The sequence below is a fragment of the Nyctibius grandis genome, chromosome 6 (assembly GCF_013368605.1).
Source record: "Nyctibius grandis isolate bNycGra1 chromosome 6, bNycGra1.pri, whole genome shotgun sequence".
NCBI classification, from domain to species: domain Eukaryota; kingdom Metazoa; phylum Chordata; class Aves; order Nyctibiiformes; family Nyctibiidae; genus Nyctibius; species Nyctibius grandis.
The window spans coordinates 63,954,938-63,974,355 of NC_090663.1; the positions used below are offsets into that span (position 1 = coordinate 63,954,938).

General features: G+C 41.2%; 1 protein-coding gene across 1 annotated transcript in view; it reads left to right on the forward strand.

The window, feature by feature from the left end:
- LOC137665063 (transmembrane protease serine 11A-like) overlaps window positions 1–19,418 on the forward strand; it is a 41,773-nt gene that overhangs the window by 16,605 nt on the left and 5,750 nt on the right. Inside the window, exons 4-6 of the mRNA XM_068403845.1 lie at window positions 5,459–5,526; window positions 8,808–8,971; window positions 18,179–18,217. Coding sequence (XP_068259946.1) covers window positions 5,459–5,526; window positions 8,808–8,971; window positions 18,179–18,217 — 271 coding nt within the window. The remainder of the gene's footprint in view (window positions 1–5,458; window positions 5,527–8,807; window positions 8,972–18,178; window positions 18,218–19,418) is intronic.

Consider the following 19,418-nt stretch of genomic DNA (forward strand, 5'->3'; position numbering starts at 1 on the left):
AAGAGAGTGGTTGTTTAGAACATGGTGTTATCAAAAGGGAGAATCCAAATCCAGTACTGAACTTGCATAGTTGGTGGCATTTGGGCATTTGTAACCTGAATACATCACTATTGATCTTCCTTAGATTTCATAAAACTGTTCTCTCCCTAAGAACTATTCACTCCTGTGTTTCAACTCCTCACCTCTAAGTATCGCTTAAAAAACAGAGGGCACAGAGGCATTTTCCTGTGAAAAGCATACTGGGCAGGGGGTACGGACAACACCACAGAAGTCCTTCTCTTCATATTGGCCCAGATGGTTTTCTCTCTGAACTGGATTTTTCTCTACAAAAGTTGGAAAATCTCCTCCCTAAGCGGTCAAAATTTCAATGGCAGTGTGAAAGTTTTAGGAAGGTAATTACAGACAATTGAAAGCAGGGAGTAGGAATGGGAATACTTAGGTGACCTTAATTCCAGCTGTCACTATTACATGGCTATAATGAAACACTAATGCCATTACATGCCTTTGAAAATGGTTGCACTACACATAAGCGTGATACTTTAAATCCTGACATTATCCCATGTATTAGTCCTCTTGGTTTCTTTTATCTGAAAGACCGATCTTTTTAGGAACTACTGTACACGGTCAGTTATTTCTCTTTTGTGGCCAGTGCCTCCAAGAACCATCCGGCTGAGCTCCTTATTTTAGTTCAGAATTGGATAGTGTTTACTCCCAGCTTTAGCAGTCCAGTTAGTTTAAACTCTGTGAAGAGTTTGTGATACCATTTGCAGATGTATGGGATCACGCTGCTCTTGCCCGCCATGACACATGCTGTCTTTGCGTATGTGTGGTTTCTGATGGGAAAGTTTCTCATCTTCTGGTTTGCTGGAGGCCCATAGATCATTACACTCGCTCTATTTCAGGTCCATATACTTCACCTTGGGCAAGCACTGTGGCTGTAGGGCTGTCGCTGCTGCGAGTAATTGGTATCTCTGTTTCTAAGGGGAGTGTGATGTCCACATCCTGGTTTGGGATGGTGCCAGGTTCAGGTTTTGCTGTCCCTGTCTGTCTTTCTCCTCCTGCCCTCTCTCCCTCTAATCCCTGGTAGGGTTCCCAACTAATCCCTCAGTTGAAACCTGGGCAGCAGATACGTCAGGTTCTCAAGGGAGCTGCTATTGGATTTGCATTATGGTCAGCTCTGGGGGTCTCAGCAGGTTGAGCTGTAAATTGGATGCAAGTTGGAGAGCAAGTTGCGTGCTAGGCACAGAATTAACACAACTGATTAGTAATTCATATTGTATGATTGCCACAAAACTGGAGAGAGTCACTGAATGAGATGGTATGTTCCAATTAATATCTACGGTCAAAAAGCTTTAAAAATCACTAATAATAGGCATTACATTCTAAAGAGCTAGTGAGGCAAGAGGAAGAATGTAGTATGAGGATAGCTGTTGAAGGACTAAACTGGCAGCAGGCAAAAGAGCAATAGTATTAAGCAACAAGAGGATTTGTGCTCCCAAACCTACTGAATCCTTTGAACATCCCATGCAAGCAATTCAGTGGCTTTAGCAAATATTCCAGAGGAAAGTTCTGTCAAACTAGATTTAAGATAACCTTTTTGATAAATCCTGTTACCCTGCGTGCAGTGGCAGAGCAGAGTGTGGTGGGAGAAAGCAAAGACTGATGCAGCCAACCTTGCTGGGTCACTTCCAGACCCAGCTACACATCTGGGCAAGCCCAGCTCCTGTCAGCCCCGTCCTACACTGGAATGATTGGATCCCTGTCACATGTGACCTGTTTCCAGAGCTTGGGGTTTTTTTTAGGTCCCAGAGAGGCAGGGCATATCAGGTGACTCTGAAATCATGAAGATTTTAGTAGGTTGCTCACAGGCCTCAGAGTGTTGGCCATGGTGTGACATGAGAAAAAGAGGATAATTATGAGATCCAGAGTTACTCAAGATAGGATAGGAAAACACATCTTTTTCACCAAGGTGTAAAGCAACTTCTGGCTGCAAGGAACAAGGAAGAATTTCCTTTGTGTCTGGGTTCATACAGGTGGGAATGTTTTGCCCTCTTACTGTGTCTTTGGTACTAGCCACTATTAGTTACTGTATTGGCATGGATGGACCAGTGTTGAGGAATGAAGTCCAGTTTATCTTGGAAAATTATACTGCATGGAGAGAATTTTTGTAAAAAGGATAGAGGATATGAAATTAAATTGAGGAAATACTAGATGGAATTAAGCTAGACTAGCCAGCAAACATTAATTTAAAGAAAATCTTGTTTGGATGAATGCTAAAATAAAGGCTGTCGGGAAAATGCTGCTCACTTGAAAGGAGCAGGACTTGGCACTTTGTTAAGAATGCTTGTAGACCTTGCGTGCAGCACCGACTGTCACCATTGATCAGTTGCTAGACAAGGGCCAGTAAAACAACTGTGATGCACTTAATCAGTGGTGAATTTAAGGGATCTGGTCATGACAGAGTCACTTTTGAGTGGCTGTAATCAAAGCAAAATGCTTAAAATTAGTGTAGGTGCTTCTCCTAGGCAGGACCGGGTCCCACCTAGTTACCAGACAAAGTTCCAGTTGCTTTTGCTTCCAGGGTTGTGACTCAAGCTGAAAAGAAAGCTATAAGCAGGCTGGAGAGAAATGTTTACTGTTTGATATGGGTGTGAAAGGCTTTACCAGAAGATGAACAGTAAACACATGAGACAGAACATTAATCTTTGGAAGTTATTATCTGAAGGGATCTTGCTATGTCTTTTCCTATTATATAAACTCTGTATCAACATAAAGATTACTGTTAATTCAGGTTACTAAAATCATCATTGAAGGAAAGAGGAGATTTGGGACAGATTCATATCTGTCAAATGAATTCATCAGCAGGTGAGAGACAGGGGCCACAGTGCAGAGGTTCGGCTACCATGTCTTTTCTGATAAGATACGACAGATTACAAAAGTGAAAAGTACCATGTCAACTTTGAAGGTGTTAAAGGCCCTGCAAGGATCACTGAAAACAAAACCACTCACCAGTTGTTTTTTTTATCTATTGATGATGTAGTACTAGAGCAACTCTTAAGGAGGGGAAAATTAGTGACAGCATGTAACAGGAAGAGAAAAGTGGCTGCTTTTCCATTCAGATATGAAATTGTGAAAGAGAATGGAAGTAACACAAATCCAGTAATTTTGGTATCATTTTAAATCACATGCTTACTGTTCTCTCCATAAAAATAACTAACATCCCTTTTGGATTGAATTTTCTGAAAACAATGTCTCTTGCTGATAGTTCAGTTTCATTTGGACTCCTCAAATTCTTTTCATAAAAAGCACTGTGTGTAATCATGTTCTGTCAGATGCCACTGGAAATCATTCTTTGCTGCAGCACGTGGTGTTCCTGACCAGACTGTGTAGAACATCTAGGAAGTGGCCCAGGGTGAGGAGAAAAGGAGAAAGCTGAACCTAGTCGGGAGTACAAAAACCACAATCACATGAGCTGCTCAGGCTGTAGCAAAGATACACAAGAGAATGGGTGACAGAAGTAAGGATCCCTGTATCTGCTGCAGAAATGCAGGTGGAAAGTGGAGCAAAAACACTTGCAATCTCTGAGGTGAGACAGTACAGATAGATAGGTTGAAAACACAATTGCCAGGAGGAGATAAAGCATTCAGGAATGTCATATTGACTTAACCCTCCCTTGCAAGGGATTGTGAATTCTTGCCCTCTTCAGTCCCAAGCTTAAAGTTAGCCTGCTTTCGCTTTACTGTTTAGCAACGTAGAAGCCTGAGGTGTACCTCAGCACAGCTCAAGGGTCTCTTTTTTTTGCAAAGCACTCTGCAAAGAAGTCGCTGTCCCAAAGATCTCAAAAGTTCTTAAAACAGTGCAGCCAAAGACAGCACATGCCACTGCATGCCACAAAGCTGGCAGTGCTGCTTAACTACATGCTTCTGCTTACATGGTCATCAGTGAAGCAGCACCCAAAATCCTTTTTGTCTGAGGGCAAATACTTCCAGTAACCAAGGGGGGTGGTGGTGAACAGGCTGCAGGGTTATAGGAAACAAAACACTTTATTCCTGATTTCTAACTGTGTGCCTCATAAAATGCAATGATAGCAGCTGGCAATCTGCGAAGTGACAGGATAAAGTGCATTCTGCATATATACAGCAGCTTGTCGCAGTTGATGTATTTTTTCCATAGAACTTTGTCTGTTCCAAATGCTTGAGTAATTCCAGATGACTGCCAGTAACAGCAAGATAAAAGGTCAGCTCGGTGCATGACCATTAAGAACTTTTCTTTTTTCCCTTACTAATGTATGCTTAAAATCACCTTAAAATAATAAAATGTGCAGTTTTCGTCTTGAAATTATTCTGCTTCAGTGTCACTGTGTAATGACATGAGGCTTCATCTTATGAAAGCCAAGGCTGGAAAGAGGGGCTTTGTGTTCTTTGGGAGGAATCACCCCCAGCTTTCATGTTTACATGCTTGTTTCTGTATCTGAAAGATTTCAACATACTAGAAGTTTGAGAACCATTACTTTTTCTTTCCTTTGGTAGACAGAATATCTGGAGACTTGGCTAAATCAGACAGCCTTTATGGGCTAAAAGCTACAAAAAAGACAGCTTGCATGATTTTGTAAAGCATTTCTGTGTACTTTTTCCTGTAATGCATTTGATGTTTACAGGATATGTTCGATTTACTGGGCCTTGCTGGTAGGAGGAACTGCATAACTCACTGGTGACTTCGCTATTTCTCAACACTTCAGTGATCCTGAGCCATTCCTGGCAGAATTTCATGCCATGTTATATCACACTGCACTGTCTCAGACTGATCATGCAATCTTGAGGCAACATTCAGCCTAAAGCAGGATGTGGTTAAGCAGACACCAACAATGATGTAAGGAATCAATCCCCAAATGATGAGTCCTGGAGTTCCGATTTCTGATGAGAATTGCTTGACAATTCCCCTAGCGTGTGGCAAATCACAAGGGTGTTTTGGGGGTATAATTTGAGATCACTGGTAGTTTTGCTGTAAATTTCTATAGGACCAAGAATAAGTGCTGTATCAGAAAGGACCCCTACAAGAGAGGCTCAGTGCAGTGCAGAGCACAGCATGCTGTATCCTTTCTGTAGGCCATCTTTAGGAGACTGTGCTTTGGGAGATTGCAGCAGTGCATTTCAAAGATGTTTATAAATATCCCTCATTATGCCTGGGAGTGGATGGGACAGCACTATAGTCGCACACTGATGTAGTAATGGGATATTTAGAAAAATGAGTTAACTTTTTGTGATGTGTCTTAGGCCAAGTGGGAAACGATTAGGAAAAGTCTGTGGCAAATGTTATCTAGAGGCTGGGCTGGATTATGTTTCTTGGTTCTATGAGCTGTGAGTTTGTAACTGAATGCTGTTTTCTGAATGCTCCTTCAAGCAATATGTCAGTTTCCCTCCTTTTTTGTTATTATCTTGTATTTTTCTTTTTTCAACAGATCGACAAGACATTTTACAATTCCATTTTAAGGAAAAAATACATCCGTTCACGCTTAATCAGAGTGAGGTATGTGAGATTATAATAAATGCACACAGGTGAGAGAAAATGTAATGTACACCAAGCCCAGCCAGAGAGCCATTTGATCTGATGCAGTAAAGTGTATTTTATGCAAGACCGGAGCATAATCCCCAATTGAGCATAATCTTATTCTGAACCATGCTTTCCTTTGAATCTTGATGCAGAACATAAACTTCAGTCAGTCTAAATTCTATACAAGTTTATGTTCAGATCTTGAGCAAGCTTCAGCTAATAAAGCAGATATAACTTGAGATACCTAAAAATAAAAAGAATTTTCAAAACTACTTCCTTCACTATAATGCAGATGTCATTTTACTTATAGTATTGCTACTAGAAGCAATTGGGCTTGTCAAGTAAAACCCAAGCATGGCTGTGCTGGTTCAGAAGGTCCTGCTTGTCACCGTTGCGTCTCTAAGAACGGGCATAAGTAGGTGCTTAGGAATGGTAGCAGCACAACAGACATGTATGATAACTGCTTCTTGGTATGCTCCCTACCTCCAGCTATTTACCACTTGGGATTTCATGAAGTGGTTGTGGTTTGTTTAGCAGCCCCTGGTGGAGTTATTTTCCAAGGACTTGTCCAGTCTCCTCTGGACCCTTGAAATTCATGCTCTTCATTCCTTTAGTAAGGAATTACTTGTGAAGAGCCACCTTCTTTGGATCATTCAATGGCCCCTAGTTCTTGTGCTGGAAGAGGTGATGAACAGTTGATCTCTATCCCTCCTCTCCATGCAATTAGTGGTATCGGACACTTCCATCATATCCCTTTTCTCTCCTGTACCCCATGAGCTCTACTCTTTTTTTTTCAGTTGAAAGTCCCAACCTGCTCAGCCATTCTTTGCAGGAACTGTTCCTTGTCACCCTGTCACCCTGCTCTGTACCTCTTTCAGGTCTGCTGTCCCTGCTTTTTGAGATGACAGGGTCAGACCTGTGGTTGGGATTATCACTAAGCAATGTCTTTTATTCTCTTTTATTCTCTTTTATTCTCTTTTAGTTTGTTTGCCAGTAATACCTAATGTTTGATTTGATTTTTTGACCACTGTCGAGTGCTGAAAATGAGCTTTTTATAGAACTGTCTATTCTAATACTAAGTTCTTGTTCCTGAGTGGCAGTGCCCATCACTTTGCAAGTAAACCTTGAATGTCTTAATAATCATATGCTAAAGCTGCAAGACTAATGATAGCAGCCTCAAGATCTTATTCTTGTGAATGTATTTCTCCTTGTTATTCTATGGTTTGTGACATCTTGCCTCCTGCTTTACCTTAGCTTAATCCCCAGTTAGGCAAATCACACAGGCCATTACTCAAATGTAGCTTTAAGAATATTTTTCGATACTGACTAGAGTTTTATAAGTGTAGACAAGGTGATTTAAGGATCTGAGAGGCCAATCTGTAGGGAGAAGTAATATTTTTCATTACTTCTTGTTCCCAAGAGAGACTGAGGTATTTGCTGTGATGTTTGCAGTGTTGGATGAAAGACTTGTATGCGCCAAAGCTTGTTTATTTTTTCAAATATACAAGCTTTATGCCTCTTAAAGTGCTCAGACTGCAAGCTTTTTAAGCAGGGTCATTGTTGTGAATTTGCTTGGAAAGTCCTGTGCATATTTTTTGGCTCAGTATAAACAGCGCATTAGTAATAATGCCCACTGCTCACTGAGAAAGACAAAACAAATCTTGATGAGGTGTCTTTGGCTCTGGACCTTTGCTATATAGTGAGTGATTCAAGGCAGGCTGTACTTACCTGAGGGTTTCGAGAGGTGTGGTGTGCTTGCAAGAGTCGATACAGTAATTCCAGTGTGGCACAGCACAGGAAGAGGAGTGGGGGGAGAGGTGAAGGAACACCTCAGAAATGCAGAGCAACACCCACAGTTGGATCAGATAATATATGGAAAATAAAACGGAGTGGCAATCACGCTGAAGTTGGCACAAAAGGAAAAAACAGCCTTTTGGAAAGTTCACGTACAGCTACTCAGTCTCAATTATGAGATCCTCGAGGGAAGGAACGTGTCTTTCTGCTCAGCTACGAAACACTCAACATGCCTTGGTGTGCTCATAACACGTGGCCTTTTATTTGGCCTTCGCTGGTGATAGCAGGAATGTCTGTTTCATTTTGGTGCATATTCATTTCAAAGATCATAGCCTGATTGCATGACTTCTGTATAAGCTACTTGCCTTCTATTTTTATATTTCTTGTTTTTCCCTTATATAATTATAAATTTCCAAGATAGTGAGATATAACTGGGAGATCTTCTCTTTTCCTTTCTTATATGAATGATGCTTAAGACAGAGCAACTTGCTTTTAGCTTGCCCCCTGTATGAATTAACTGTGATTCCACCTGTTGTGGGGTGCGTCATTGCTTCTTGGCTCAGGTAGGAGGAGGCACAGGAGAGAAGGTTCTCGGTGCACACTCTTATCTTCCCTGTGTAATGACCAAGGATAAGCCATCTGCAAGCACAGAGCAAGATTTACTGTGCCAGATTAGACACTTTGGTGTTTGTAGTCCAGCATTCAGTCTCTTGCAGTATCTGATGCTTTAAGGAAAGATAAATACTACTACTGCATGAATTCAGTCTGTTAGAAGACTTTTCTTCCTTTTCTTTCATCAAAACTGTGGAATTGTGTGTACCAGTGCGGGTGCTGCTTGTACTTTTCAGTGAGATGTTAGAGGCCCCTTTTGTGGTCCATCTCTTGGACTGTGATAAGTAGATTGTGGATATGCTGCTGAGCTTCATTTATTGCTGCATAACGTGAGGTTGTTGGTCCCATTCTCCCAAAAGGTTGCAGTGGTGGGACTGGGTTGTGTGGTCTCTCTTCTTTGCTCGAGTATCTTTTTGATGATGATGATTGGAAATTTTTATTCTGTGTATGTATAGGGCCCTGGAAAGGTCTGTCTAGATACCATTAACCATCTACCCGATGTTTCTGAAGTGCTGTGTATCCAGCTTTTCATTGCAATCAAATCAGTTCATTCCCTCCTGTTCTTGTGTCCCAAGCATGTAGTCAGTGACTGCTTTTAGACTCCATTATAACATTGGTCTGGCCATTTGTTCACAGAAAGCATCATGCCACCTTCTAGCCTAAGATGCGTTTGTCCAATCAGAGTTTGCTTGGATTTCTTTTGGCAATTCCTTCTCTCAAGAATGTGCAAAATGTTCAAGAATGTATCTAATCCTTTCTGTTACATTGCCATTGCTAGAGGAGCTAAGATGAAACCTAAGAAATGCAGAAATGGGCTGAAGGTAACCAAACTGTGTTCCGTTGGTTTGTAGCCCAGATGCTGATGGTGTGACAGCAGAGGCTTTGCTCACGTTCTGGTTCTCCTCCACGGATTCTAGAGAAGCATTGCGAGAAAGAGTTGAAAGGATATTACGGAGGGGCCTGAAAAAATACAAAGGGCCCCTGCGAATAAATGTCAGATCTTCTACCCTCTCAAGTAAGTATATTACATCACTCTTAAAGGTAGTTCTTGCCCTTTTCTGATTGTTGGGACTTGATTTTTCCCTTCTGATGGTGGCTGTTACTGAGTCTGAATGACAGTCCTTCCTGCTCATTAAGTTAGAACAAAATCAGTGTCAATGTATAAACCCCACCTAAGTCTTTTAAATATGTCTTAAATATGGATAAGCAGGAAGAGTTGCTTTGTGGCCTTGCAGTACAGCCTTAGCATCCCTCCAAACTTCAGTACCAACCTTATGCTACTACCAGGGTGAAGAGTAGGAGCCTCACCGCAATGCTTCAGTACACAGCAACACAAACATGCTCCCTAGGTCTTTGCTTCTCTGAGGAACCTGGAAGTGCAGAAACTATGCTTGGATGACAGTGGGGAAACAGCTAATGCAATAAAAAAATATATTTGGTGGGAGGATCAAAATCCTTGCAAATTCCCCAGGGGAAAGGGAAAGAAAGGGAAAATGTTCTTATCTATGTGACTTCTCAGCTGAGGAACTAGCCCCTCTATGCAAAGCGGACCTGCATCTGCAGGTTGTGAAAATTAACAGCACTGTCTTTTTGTTTTAGTGAATTACCAAACAGACACTGAAAGGCAGGTTTCCCTCCTCTTCTACACTTCTGATCTGTTAGAGAATTTTTGTGCAGGGTTAGACTATATATAGTCAACACTTTTTATGGGTGTCAGACTTTTCAAGAATGAGTTGCTAGTTGAAAGGAAGGGGCAGATACTTGTTCCATTTGTTTTTGCAGACCTTCCGCTTGCTCCTAGCACAAGGGTGACAGTTCAGCACATGGGTGGGTACTTGCTGCTTGCTTTTCCACACTAGACTACTTAAACCAGCAGAGATCTGCAGAGGCCAGATGGCTGTGTTGAAAGAACAAGAAGCCTGGGCCAGATTCCATGCTGGATGGATCCAGACTTCCTCCCACTCAGAAATAACCAGGAGCAACCTCTTGTTCAGCCTCTTGGTGCTTGAATTGAGTGTACTGCATTGCAGTAATGCAGTAAAACTCAAATATGAGCTGTCTCACACCCGTCATTTCTTGATGGGTCAACCAGTCTTCCCCACTGGAATGGTTCAAGATGATAGGTGTCATCCCTTTGGGCAAAGAATCACCGTTTCTCTGCAGTGTTGTTTATATGTCAGTATTTCCTCTTCAGCAAAGAGCACATGTAATTTCTCCCAGATCAAGAAAGTGTGTGGGCATCAACTAGAGAGATTCAAGGAGTTTTTTTGAGTTTTTTGTTGTTTTTTTTTTTTTTTTTTAAAGACAGTCAGGTCATGATTTAGTGAATTTTGAAGCTTCAGTTTAATTTTGTGCCTTACATAAAGGATAAAATTGGAAGGAGTCAAAAAATGCTTGTTAGAAAAGGAGTGTGATCTTCTCATTGAGTTATCTGATTAGCTGCTTTTATTCAGTCTGGTAAATGTGGGAAGTGACTCAAAACTCTTTTAGTTGACCTTGAACTGCAGCAGGGCTGTTACAGTAATGCAGTAGTTGCTAGTTAAAATTGAATCACAATGTTTTCATTAAACATTTGGTCTCAGTAAAAGATGGCATCTCTGTGTTACTTTGATAAAGTTGTAAGATAAACTTTGCGTTGCTTTTCTTGGCTCTCCCAGCCTAACCATAAAACACAGACTACATAGGTCTACTACTCACTACAAGACTAGCGTTGTGCAACTGTTACACATGACGCAAAGGAGCATGAACAATACCTTGCAGTTTCTAGGAGATGACAGAAAAAGGTTCTATTTGCATCTTTATTTGCTAATAGGATTTCAGCAGTGCTACGAGGCTTACTCAAGTTCCTGTTGGTGCTGCCGTTTAAGAAGGCTCACGTGAAGAGTATAGAACAGAGCACTCCTATGCTTTTAGAGGAGATGCAGGTCTCAATTTATAAAGCTCATCATCTTCCTCATGCCTGGGAGAAGTGAATTTTCAGCAGGTCCTGGAAGTCCGGAGAGGGATCTAGGTTTTGCATTTCCCACTTCTCTCTCCCCTCCTGAAATATGCTGTCCAACATTAGTATTTAAACGAAGGAAAGCTAAGAAGCCCTAGATTTTTTCCATGCTCTGCAGTACCTCTCTAAATTTTGCTTCATTGTAGCTTTGAGGGTTTTGCCAACTGGAATCCTTGTTTATGTTGAGGCAATCTCAGAACATTTTTCATAATGGCTTGTAAAAATCATTAACCTGTTCATCATAATCACCTTATCAGAAGATTCTAATTCGGGGGCCATAATATATAGCTTAGTTTAGTTAAGCATAGCTAACCAGTTGAACAAATACAGGTCAGGCACTTATTTACATTGCATGCTAGGAGGGTCTGATAAGTCGAACCTCCTTAAGTCTTCCTCCCAGGATCTAATCAACTTGTTGTTCAACACCATGTCTCAAGTTACACTTCACTCAAAAGTATTTGCTTTGGGGATCAGCTCCAACAAACTCCTGCAAATTGGGTGCAACACTTGGGATCTTCAGCTGTAGTTCAGGGCAGCAGTACAAAACTAAGTAGTCTGCCAGCCCAGGGGTAGAACTTGCTTTGCCTCTTCATTCCTGAGAACTGAGAATAAAGAGGGAATAAATCTAAGCTGACAATGTTTTATTAGTTCAGTTTTTTTTCAAAACGAGAGAGAAGCTTGATCATACAGATGTGAAAAAATAACAAGTGTGCAAAACTTAAAGGAAAACAAAACGTCTTTGTTTTGTATAATCACTAAACAGTAGATGTTCTTGACATAGGGCTGCAAAAATACATTTGTATCAGAGTTTCTTCAGATGTGTTATGCTTTCTTATTTAGCTAGACTTCATAGTCCCCTGGTCAAAGACAGCGGTATCTCCAGATGCCCACTGTAGCTTTGATAGAAAATGGGAGGTGATCGAGGTCTCTGCACTTGTGTACAAATCTCACTGGAAGCTCAAGTATTTTTCAGTGGAAAATGAAGCAAACCAAGCCCTATCTTCTCTAAACAGTAGTGCAAGGGCCAGCAGAATGAGATATCAAAATCGTGTGACTTGGCAACACCCATTTTAGGACTTGCTCTTCCACTGAAAGAAGGTGTTGCCATTTGTCCTCTGTATAGTTCCAGCACCAAAGAGATCTCCTACAAGGCTGAATTTTTTTCCCCAGGGTTTCTTGCTTAGAAGTAGAGTCACCCCACAGCTTGGATCCCTATTAAGCCAAGTGTAGAGCAGCTTGCCAGACTATTTCCCTTTGTCAGGTAGGTTGGCAGTCTCCCAAAATGTATTTTTGGGAATGTACTTCTGACGTCAAAAAGAAACTGGTTGCAAGATCACTGGCACTGTTCAAAGTGAGTAGGAAGTATTCCCACTTGTTGCACAGCCAAGGGTTTTGACCATGAACAATGAGTCATGAATTGGTTTTGATCAACAAGTTAACTGTTATTATTTCTATTTATCTGGCATCTGGGGCTTGCTAAAGCTTCTTACAAATACAAAGTACAGAACCTAGGAGACAGATTCTCACTTTTTTATCAAGTCTTCTTTGGGAGACATGTAGATGAGTGTCTGACCTGAATGATTGAATGTTTAATCCTAAATAACGTATGTAGCAGTGTGGTTTTTTGTACTTTACTAGCCAGAACAGCAGCTTGGGGGAGTGGAAGAGGACATGCATCTGTACATTGGGAAATAGAGTGGAGATCTGACGTTCCTTCACTTTGATGCCATTAGTTTGGCACAAGGTGGTACATTTCAGTGTTTGCAACAGTCTACAGAGGCTGACTGAAATGGGAGGGACTGAAACATATTTTAAAATGAAAATTTTGCAAGGACATGCTTGTGATGAAGGAATTAAGCAGCAAGTCATCCTGACCCAGATAAGTTGATTTAATTAATTTCCTCAGTCAATTCTTGGTTTTCCCTTTGTCTGCCTTGCCTGCAGAGGTTGCAAATCATTTGGGCTGCCCTTACAGTAGTGAGACCTTGATTGCAGCCGGGGCATTGGTGTAGGCCAGTAAGAAAAATAATGCTAAAAACTTTATCAGCTTGGCTACACGCTACAAAACTGATACATAGTTCCCCATGCAGATCCCTCCTCCGGCTGCAGGACAGCCAGATGGAGTTGTAAGTACGCTGTGAGGTGTATACCTCTGTCTGTCCTGATGGACAGAATTAAGATGTGGCTGATGTGGGGGGAAGTCATGGATGTGACGACAGGTCCAGCAGACACAAGTAGGGAGGGAAGGGCTGGGTGAGAGGGACAATTAGAGGTACCAAGCCTTTGTCTTGTTCCTACCAGGTTACTCTCCTCTGTTGAAGGAATGAGAATTGCATCACCTGTATCTAAGCCATGTTTTGCTACTTCTGCAAGGATGCATAACTCTAGGGAGGTAATTCCTGTTGAAAGAGTGGGGAGAATCGTGGAAGGGTAGTGGGGAGACGTTTTAGGTTGTGTGCACTATGTAACCACACATGAGCATGACATTCCTGCTGAGCCCAAAGCTCATGTTTTGCCATCTTTCAGGAAACTCGGGCATTTCGTCACGGGTACAGTTTTTGGGAACATGATTGAATCTGCTGCTTACTGCTCTCATTTCCATTTCACCCAGTACCTCGGGGCCTTCATGGTCTTTAATGTAATTAAAGAGTATTAGGGTAGAGCTATTATCCCCACATCTGTCTGCACTGCAGGACGGATGCACTCTGTGACATTCCTCTCAGCTGCCCAGGTTGGTGACCTACTGAAACGTAACAGAGATCCTTTTTTTTTGCCTGCATGCACTGGTACCCTAAATAACACTGAACTAGGTGAGGCCCGTTTCTGATGCAGCTGAGAATTTTGTAATTCTCTCTCTTTTCGAGGACGTTGTTATTAAAATGTGACAAAGGACAGTGGGGAAAATGCTTCCTCTGCTCCCTGGGGCATTTCACAAAACTGTGCTTCAAACGCATGTCCAAGAATGTGTTATTAGTACTGAAACATGTACTTTCACTTAATTTTTTTTTTATGTTTACAATCCTCTCCTCCCTTCATATCGAATTTAAGATAATCTTTACCTTGCCTTCTCTGTGGGGAAAAAACAACTTACACAAGCAAGGTGTGGGAACTTGATATAATAGAGGATGGAGCATACAGTTTGCCTTTGAAGCTAGCAGTTATACTATGACATGGGTGGAAACCATTAAAGAAAATCAAGTTTCCTGTGGGAATCAACATCTGTGAAAGATTATGTAATTGGGTAAAGCTGTATCAGATTTTTAAAACAGATTTCTCATCTTTAATTTTGCAGCCATGTCTGGCCCTTTCCACATGGAAAATGCATAATATCCCCTAATAAGGCATTTGCTTGCCTTGCTTGAACTACTTCAATATAATGTCTGCTCCATTTATGTCACTGAGTTCTGCCTGATATTTTCTTTTTAATATAAACACTGATCTCTGTGGCTAAAATAAAATGAGGCAGTGGACACAAGATTAATTCCTCTGATGCAGTGACACTGATATTATTTAGAGACATGGCAAAGTGAGAACATTTTTCTGTGGGAATCTCTGAATCCCTCAGAGATAAGGGGTCACATTCACTCTGTAGTTAACTATGAACCTGCAAACATTTAGATGATTGCCAAATAGATCCACAGGCTTTGGGCACTGAACTCCCTTAGAAATTCTGGCCTTAACTGGCTTTTGCAAATAAACAATTACCAAAATAAAGATGCTTTCCTGCTCTGGCATACTCCACTTTTCTCTCTCTGTTTGCTCAAACATATATTGAGGAGTAAAAAGAAGATATTTTCTGATAAGATATTAATCTTAAATAGTAACTGCAAGTCACTATTCTCATTAGTATGAAATTAAGACTGATAATTTAAGTGTGTTTTAATGTTATTGTGTTTACTAAATATGCAAAATAACTGTATTAACAAAATTGGTTGTCCAGTTGGAAAACAGAGCCCTCTTCTGAAAGATGGAATCCCTAAGCCTTGTTTCAATAGATTATTGTGATTTTAATTTAAACAGTAGTTTTCTCTTTTAAGTTAGGCAAGCTTTAATTAAATAGCAAGTTCCATTTTACGGGTAGGCAATGCATGTTCAAGTTGAACTTGTTCTTGTTTACAGTAGAAGCCTGAACACTGTTTTCCTAAATGTGGCACAAACAACTATTTTTGCAGCTGTATGTGGTTGGGACAAGATATGACACTTTAATTGTTACTAATTGATGCTTTTTCTTGGTAGTGCAAACAACTAGGGCAGCTAGTAAATGAGCAGGGCAGCGAAATTGTCTCTTGTGCCTTACAAGTGATTGCTTCAAGGCAGGGCTTGCAACGTGTTGGCTGGCACAACGTGAACAGCTATGCTGTTGACCATACCAAAAATGTCAAGCTAGTAACAAATGAAGGCAAGCCCCTAATGAGGTAAGCCAGTAACCAACCTGATTTTCGGCAGTATCGTGTAACCCGAAGTGCTCTCTGGTTTTGACGGGATCTACTGCGGGCTCGGCTTATCTGAAAATAATGTCAGTTAGTTCAGGTTTCCAAACACATATGTGTGCTCTGGGTTTGGGATGTTGGTTTTGAGTCCTGGATATTGTGCCCTTAATTTCAGCTGTGCTGATCTGCACAATGGGTTTCTGGGTCTGTTGGCAGACAGACCTGCTTTTACTTCTTAAAAACTCCCTTTACTTTGAGGTTTTCTCTTGTTGCTGTGGTGTTTTCTTTAGTATTTGTGTTCCAGCTCCCAGTGTGGGATACATGGTCAGCACACTGTATCTGGTAGATCTCTACAGCAAAGCAGTGCCCCTACCCTGGTGAATATAGCATTGAACTTATTGACAGGTGTCACTGGCCTTTTTCCTTCAGCATTGGCTGCATAATATATTATAAAATATGATATATTATAAAATATGCTAAAATTCAAAGCTGTGCAGACATCCTATTTAAGACTTGCAGTGTGTGTGTGTAAGACTTGTTTCTCCAATTACACACAAGTTGGTCCAACTGGAAGCAATGGGTAAAATTTTGCCCACGTGAGGTTTGTACTTTTTTCTAGGTGCCTTGTAAAAAGGCAAACAGAGATACAGACAGGTGCCTTGCAGAACAGCTGCGTGACTCACAGCAAAACTCAGTGCTGAACATGCCAATTGAATTGCTTCTGGCACCGCACTTGAACAAGCTGGTTGCTCTTTTTGTCTTCTCGATGAGCTTTGCAATATAATGTAAGTGTTAATAATTGACTGCAGGCTTTATAATTAGGCATTATGAGGTAAATGTCTCTCCACCCAGAGAGGAGTTAAAAAAACATTATTATCGATATTGCACTTGAAGGCAAAAGGTGTTCTTTCATTGTTGATTATATTTGTTGGTTTCCTACCAGTTTCCAGTTATAAAATATCGGAGTGACCCAAATGATGAGCTAGTTCTGAAGTTTGTATGAATTTCTAGGAAAACAGTGTATGCTCATCATAGTTGAAATAAACAAGTAGGGCCAGATTTTTCAAAGCACTTCTTGCCAATATAAACATATAGGTCAAGTAGCCAAATCCTTAGAACAGCTCAGCACCCATTCCCCCCACCCCCCCCCCACCCCACTTTGTAACTTACCAAACAGGAATGTTTGCACCACTGCTGAATCCCTCTGCTGGCCTAGCTTTTACTATCTGGTATGATTACATTTTGATGTAAGGGAACTTGGCAACAACCAACCATATTATCCATGGAAATTCACAGAATACAACCGATATTCCTGAAGTGCAGAAGTACTTGTACTTTAGGGTTTTCCTTCTTCTTTCATATGAATTGAGAAAGTACAAGTGAGCATTTTTACTGAAAGGGGACCTTGCAAGTTGTTGCTTGCCCACCAGTAAAACTTATTTATCTTTATTATATGAACAGTTCCTGATTATAGTGAATAAGACTGTGTTGCTATGTAAATGTCCAATTATAACTCATCTCCCAGTCTTACAAAATAAAGCAGTGGCTGCATGCACATACAGCAGCCCTAGCACTGCCTTTGCTCTGTAGCATTCCCCACAGTCAACCTGTACATGCACTGGAGTTGTGTTTGTTTCCTTTTCCTATCATAATCTGCTTAATGGCATATTAAGAAATGAATGAGTACATGTCTAGTAATGGTGGATTGTAAACATGCAATTCACTCTGCATACCAGGAGAAGTGTCAAGCCCAGAAGGAAAACACAAGTGATACAAGGACAATAGGTGACAAGTATGAGCCAGAGCGCTTTGCATTCAAAAGAGACTCCTCCTGGCTTGCTGTAGTTTTGGATCAAAACTAGGATATTATTCTGTGTAGCTGCAAAGAGAAATGAAGTAAGTGGATAAGGACAGGGATCTGCTGGGAAAGGCTATCCAGCTGCAAAATGTGAAGTTGTGGATGCTGTATGAGAATCACTATATAATTTAAAAGTTGTATTGAAAGTGTAATTTTTTAAAAAATTTGTTTTTACTGCTGGCGAGTAAAATGGTAGCTCTAGTAAAAATAGCATTCTGGAAGAAGGGGAATAGACTTATACCTTGAGCTAATACTTGTTAGCATGAGCATACTGTATTGTCCATAAACATTAACATGCATATTAAAGGAGGTAATGTATTGCTAGAACCTTCTGTGCCATGCAAATAAATTTATATTAACTATCTCTTTTTGTATTAATAGTGTACCAGACACCCTGTTGCTCAATAAGATAGGAGAAATGAGAGTGAGCCTCTGCTATTGTAAGCTGGCATTGCTGCAGTGAAGTCAGTGCCTTCTGATCTTGAAGAGGGCACAGAGTGAGTACCAGATCTCCTCTGTCCCTCACTCTGGTGTAAAATGCAGCCAGTTGTTTTTTTACAAAAAAAGGAACTTCAAAACTTTCCACTGTAAAAATCTCTCCCTGACAAAATTGTGGATCTTGAGTAATACAGGGCTTGTTTTGTCTCTGCTCCGCTCCAGAAACATCAGGGTCCAGCAGGATGGGGGAGACCCTGTACCTGGTCCTGAGAGGATATCGGCTGGCTGGAGAAGAGCAAGCAGCACCACAGAGAGGAGTGCAATAGTCAGCGCAAGAATGTGACCATATATGAGCTACACTGATTTCTGTAGCAGCGCCCCTCAGCTGTAGCTCCTGCTGTGCCCTGTACTCAAATAGGTGTTGGGTGGGATGACCATGCAGATGAGGAACCTTGTCTGTGCTGTCCTGGCCTTACCCTGACTGTTTGTTTGTTTCAGATATGGAGACGAAAAGAGCAGAAGCCCTCTTCAATGACAGTAAGTGAGGGCTTTCTAAGCCTGGGAAATCTCCAATTGTTTTAATTAGCATTAATAGTCTCTGAGCACTTTTCCTGGCCCTTAAAAGCCTTTTCTCATCCTCCTGTCTAATGAACGTGACCGTGTACTTCACACAGATGAGCCGTGTGTTTAGAAATCCTGTTCAGTCACGAGGAAGCCTTTTTTATTAGTCTCTTCTGGGATACTTAAGACTGGCTTGAAAATAGTGGTGATGGGGTGAAAAACCCTTCTAGAAAAAGTCTACACCCACTGCTGGGTTCCTTGGTCAGTTTTTTTGCAGTAAGACGCTCCTTCTGTTAAAAATATCAGCAATTCTGTGAGAAAAGAGCATGTGCTGAGGGCTCTATAGAAATCCTCTGTGTTGGGCAGAGAGGAGACATGCAGGCATGCTTCTGCCTCCAGCAGTGCTGGTGTGGAAGGTGGAGGGTGCATCTTAAATGTAAACCCTGCCATCTAGGAAACAGAGGACTTAGCCAGTAAGGGCTGAGCACTGTAATGTTCAGGACACTTGTTTATTTATTAGCCTGATCCAGTTGCTGTTGGTACCAATGAGAGCTTGTACACTGTGTCTGCTCAATTGCGTATTTGGACACACAGAGACTAAAGCCATGTTTCTACATGAAAGCTAAGGCATTTCAGATGACTCCTAGGTGTACGTAGTAAAATTGAGTGAGTGAGGAGGACTTCCAACAAATAAAAGAACCTAATTGCTTGGGCTAGTTGACTGCTTTAATGTCAGGCACAGCAGCTCGCTGAAAGGTGTACGATAATGTGCTGAAGGCAGGAGAGTCCTTATCACGGATTTGAGTGCATTTTATATTTGAGCAGATTATAGTTAGAAGCAATCTATTATAAATAGATTAAAAGATGTACTTAAATAGAATACTTTATCAAGTCTAATCCTGCCTGCACAGGGCAGACACCTTGTCCTCTGTCTCCCTCATGTAAAGTATTAGAACTGCACCTTGGAGCAGTGACTGCAGAATCTGTTTCATATATGCTTGTCTTGGATGCTGTAGCATAACAATTCATCTCCACCTTGCTACCAGCTGTTTTCCTGTACACACATTAAGTGATGAGATTGACACCTGAACATGTATCAGCATGTTGTTCAATTGGTGCTTTAAGGATGGCAGCCTAGCAGAGACCTCTAACGCAGCCCGCGAGTGAGAAGTGCCCC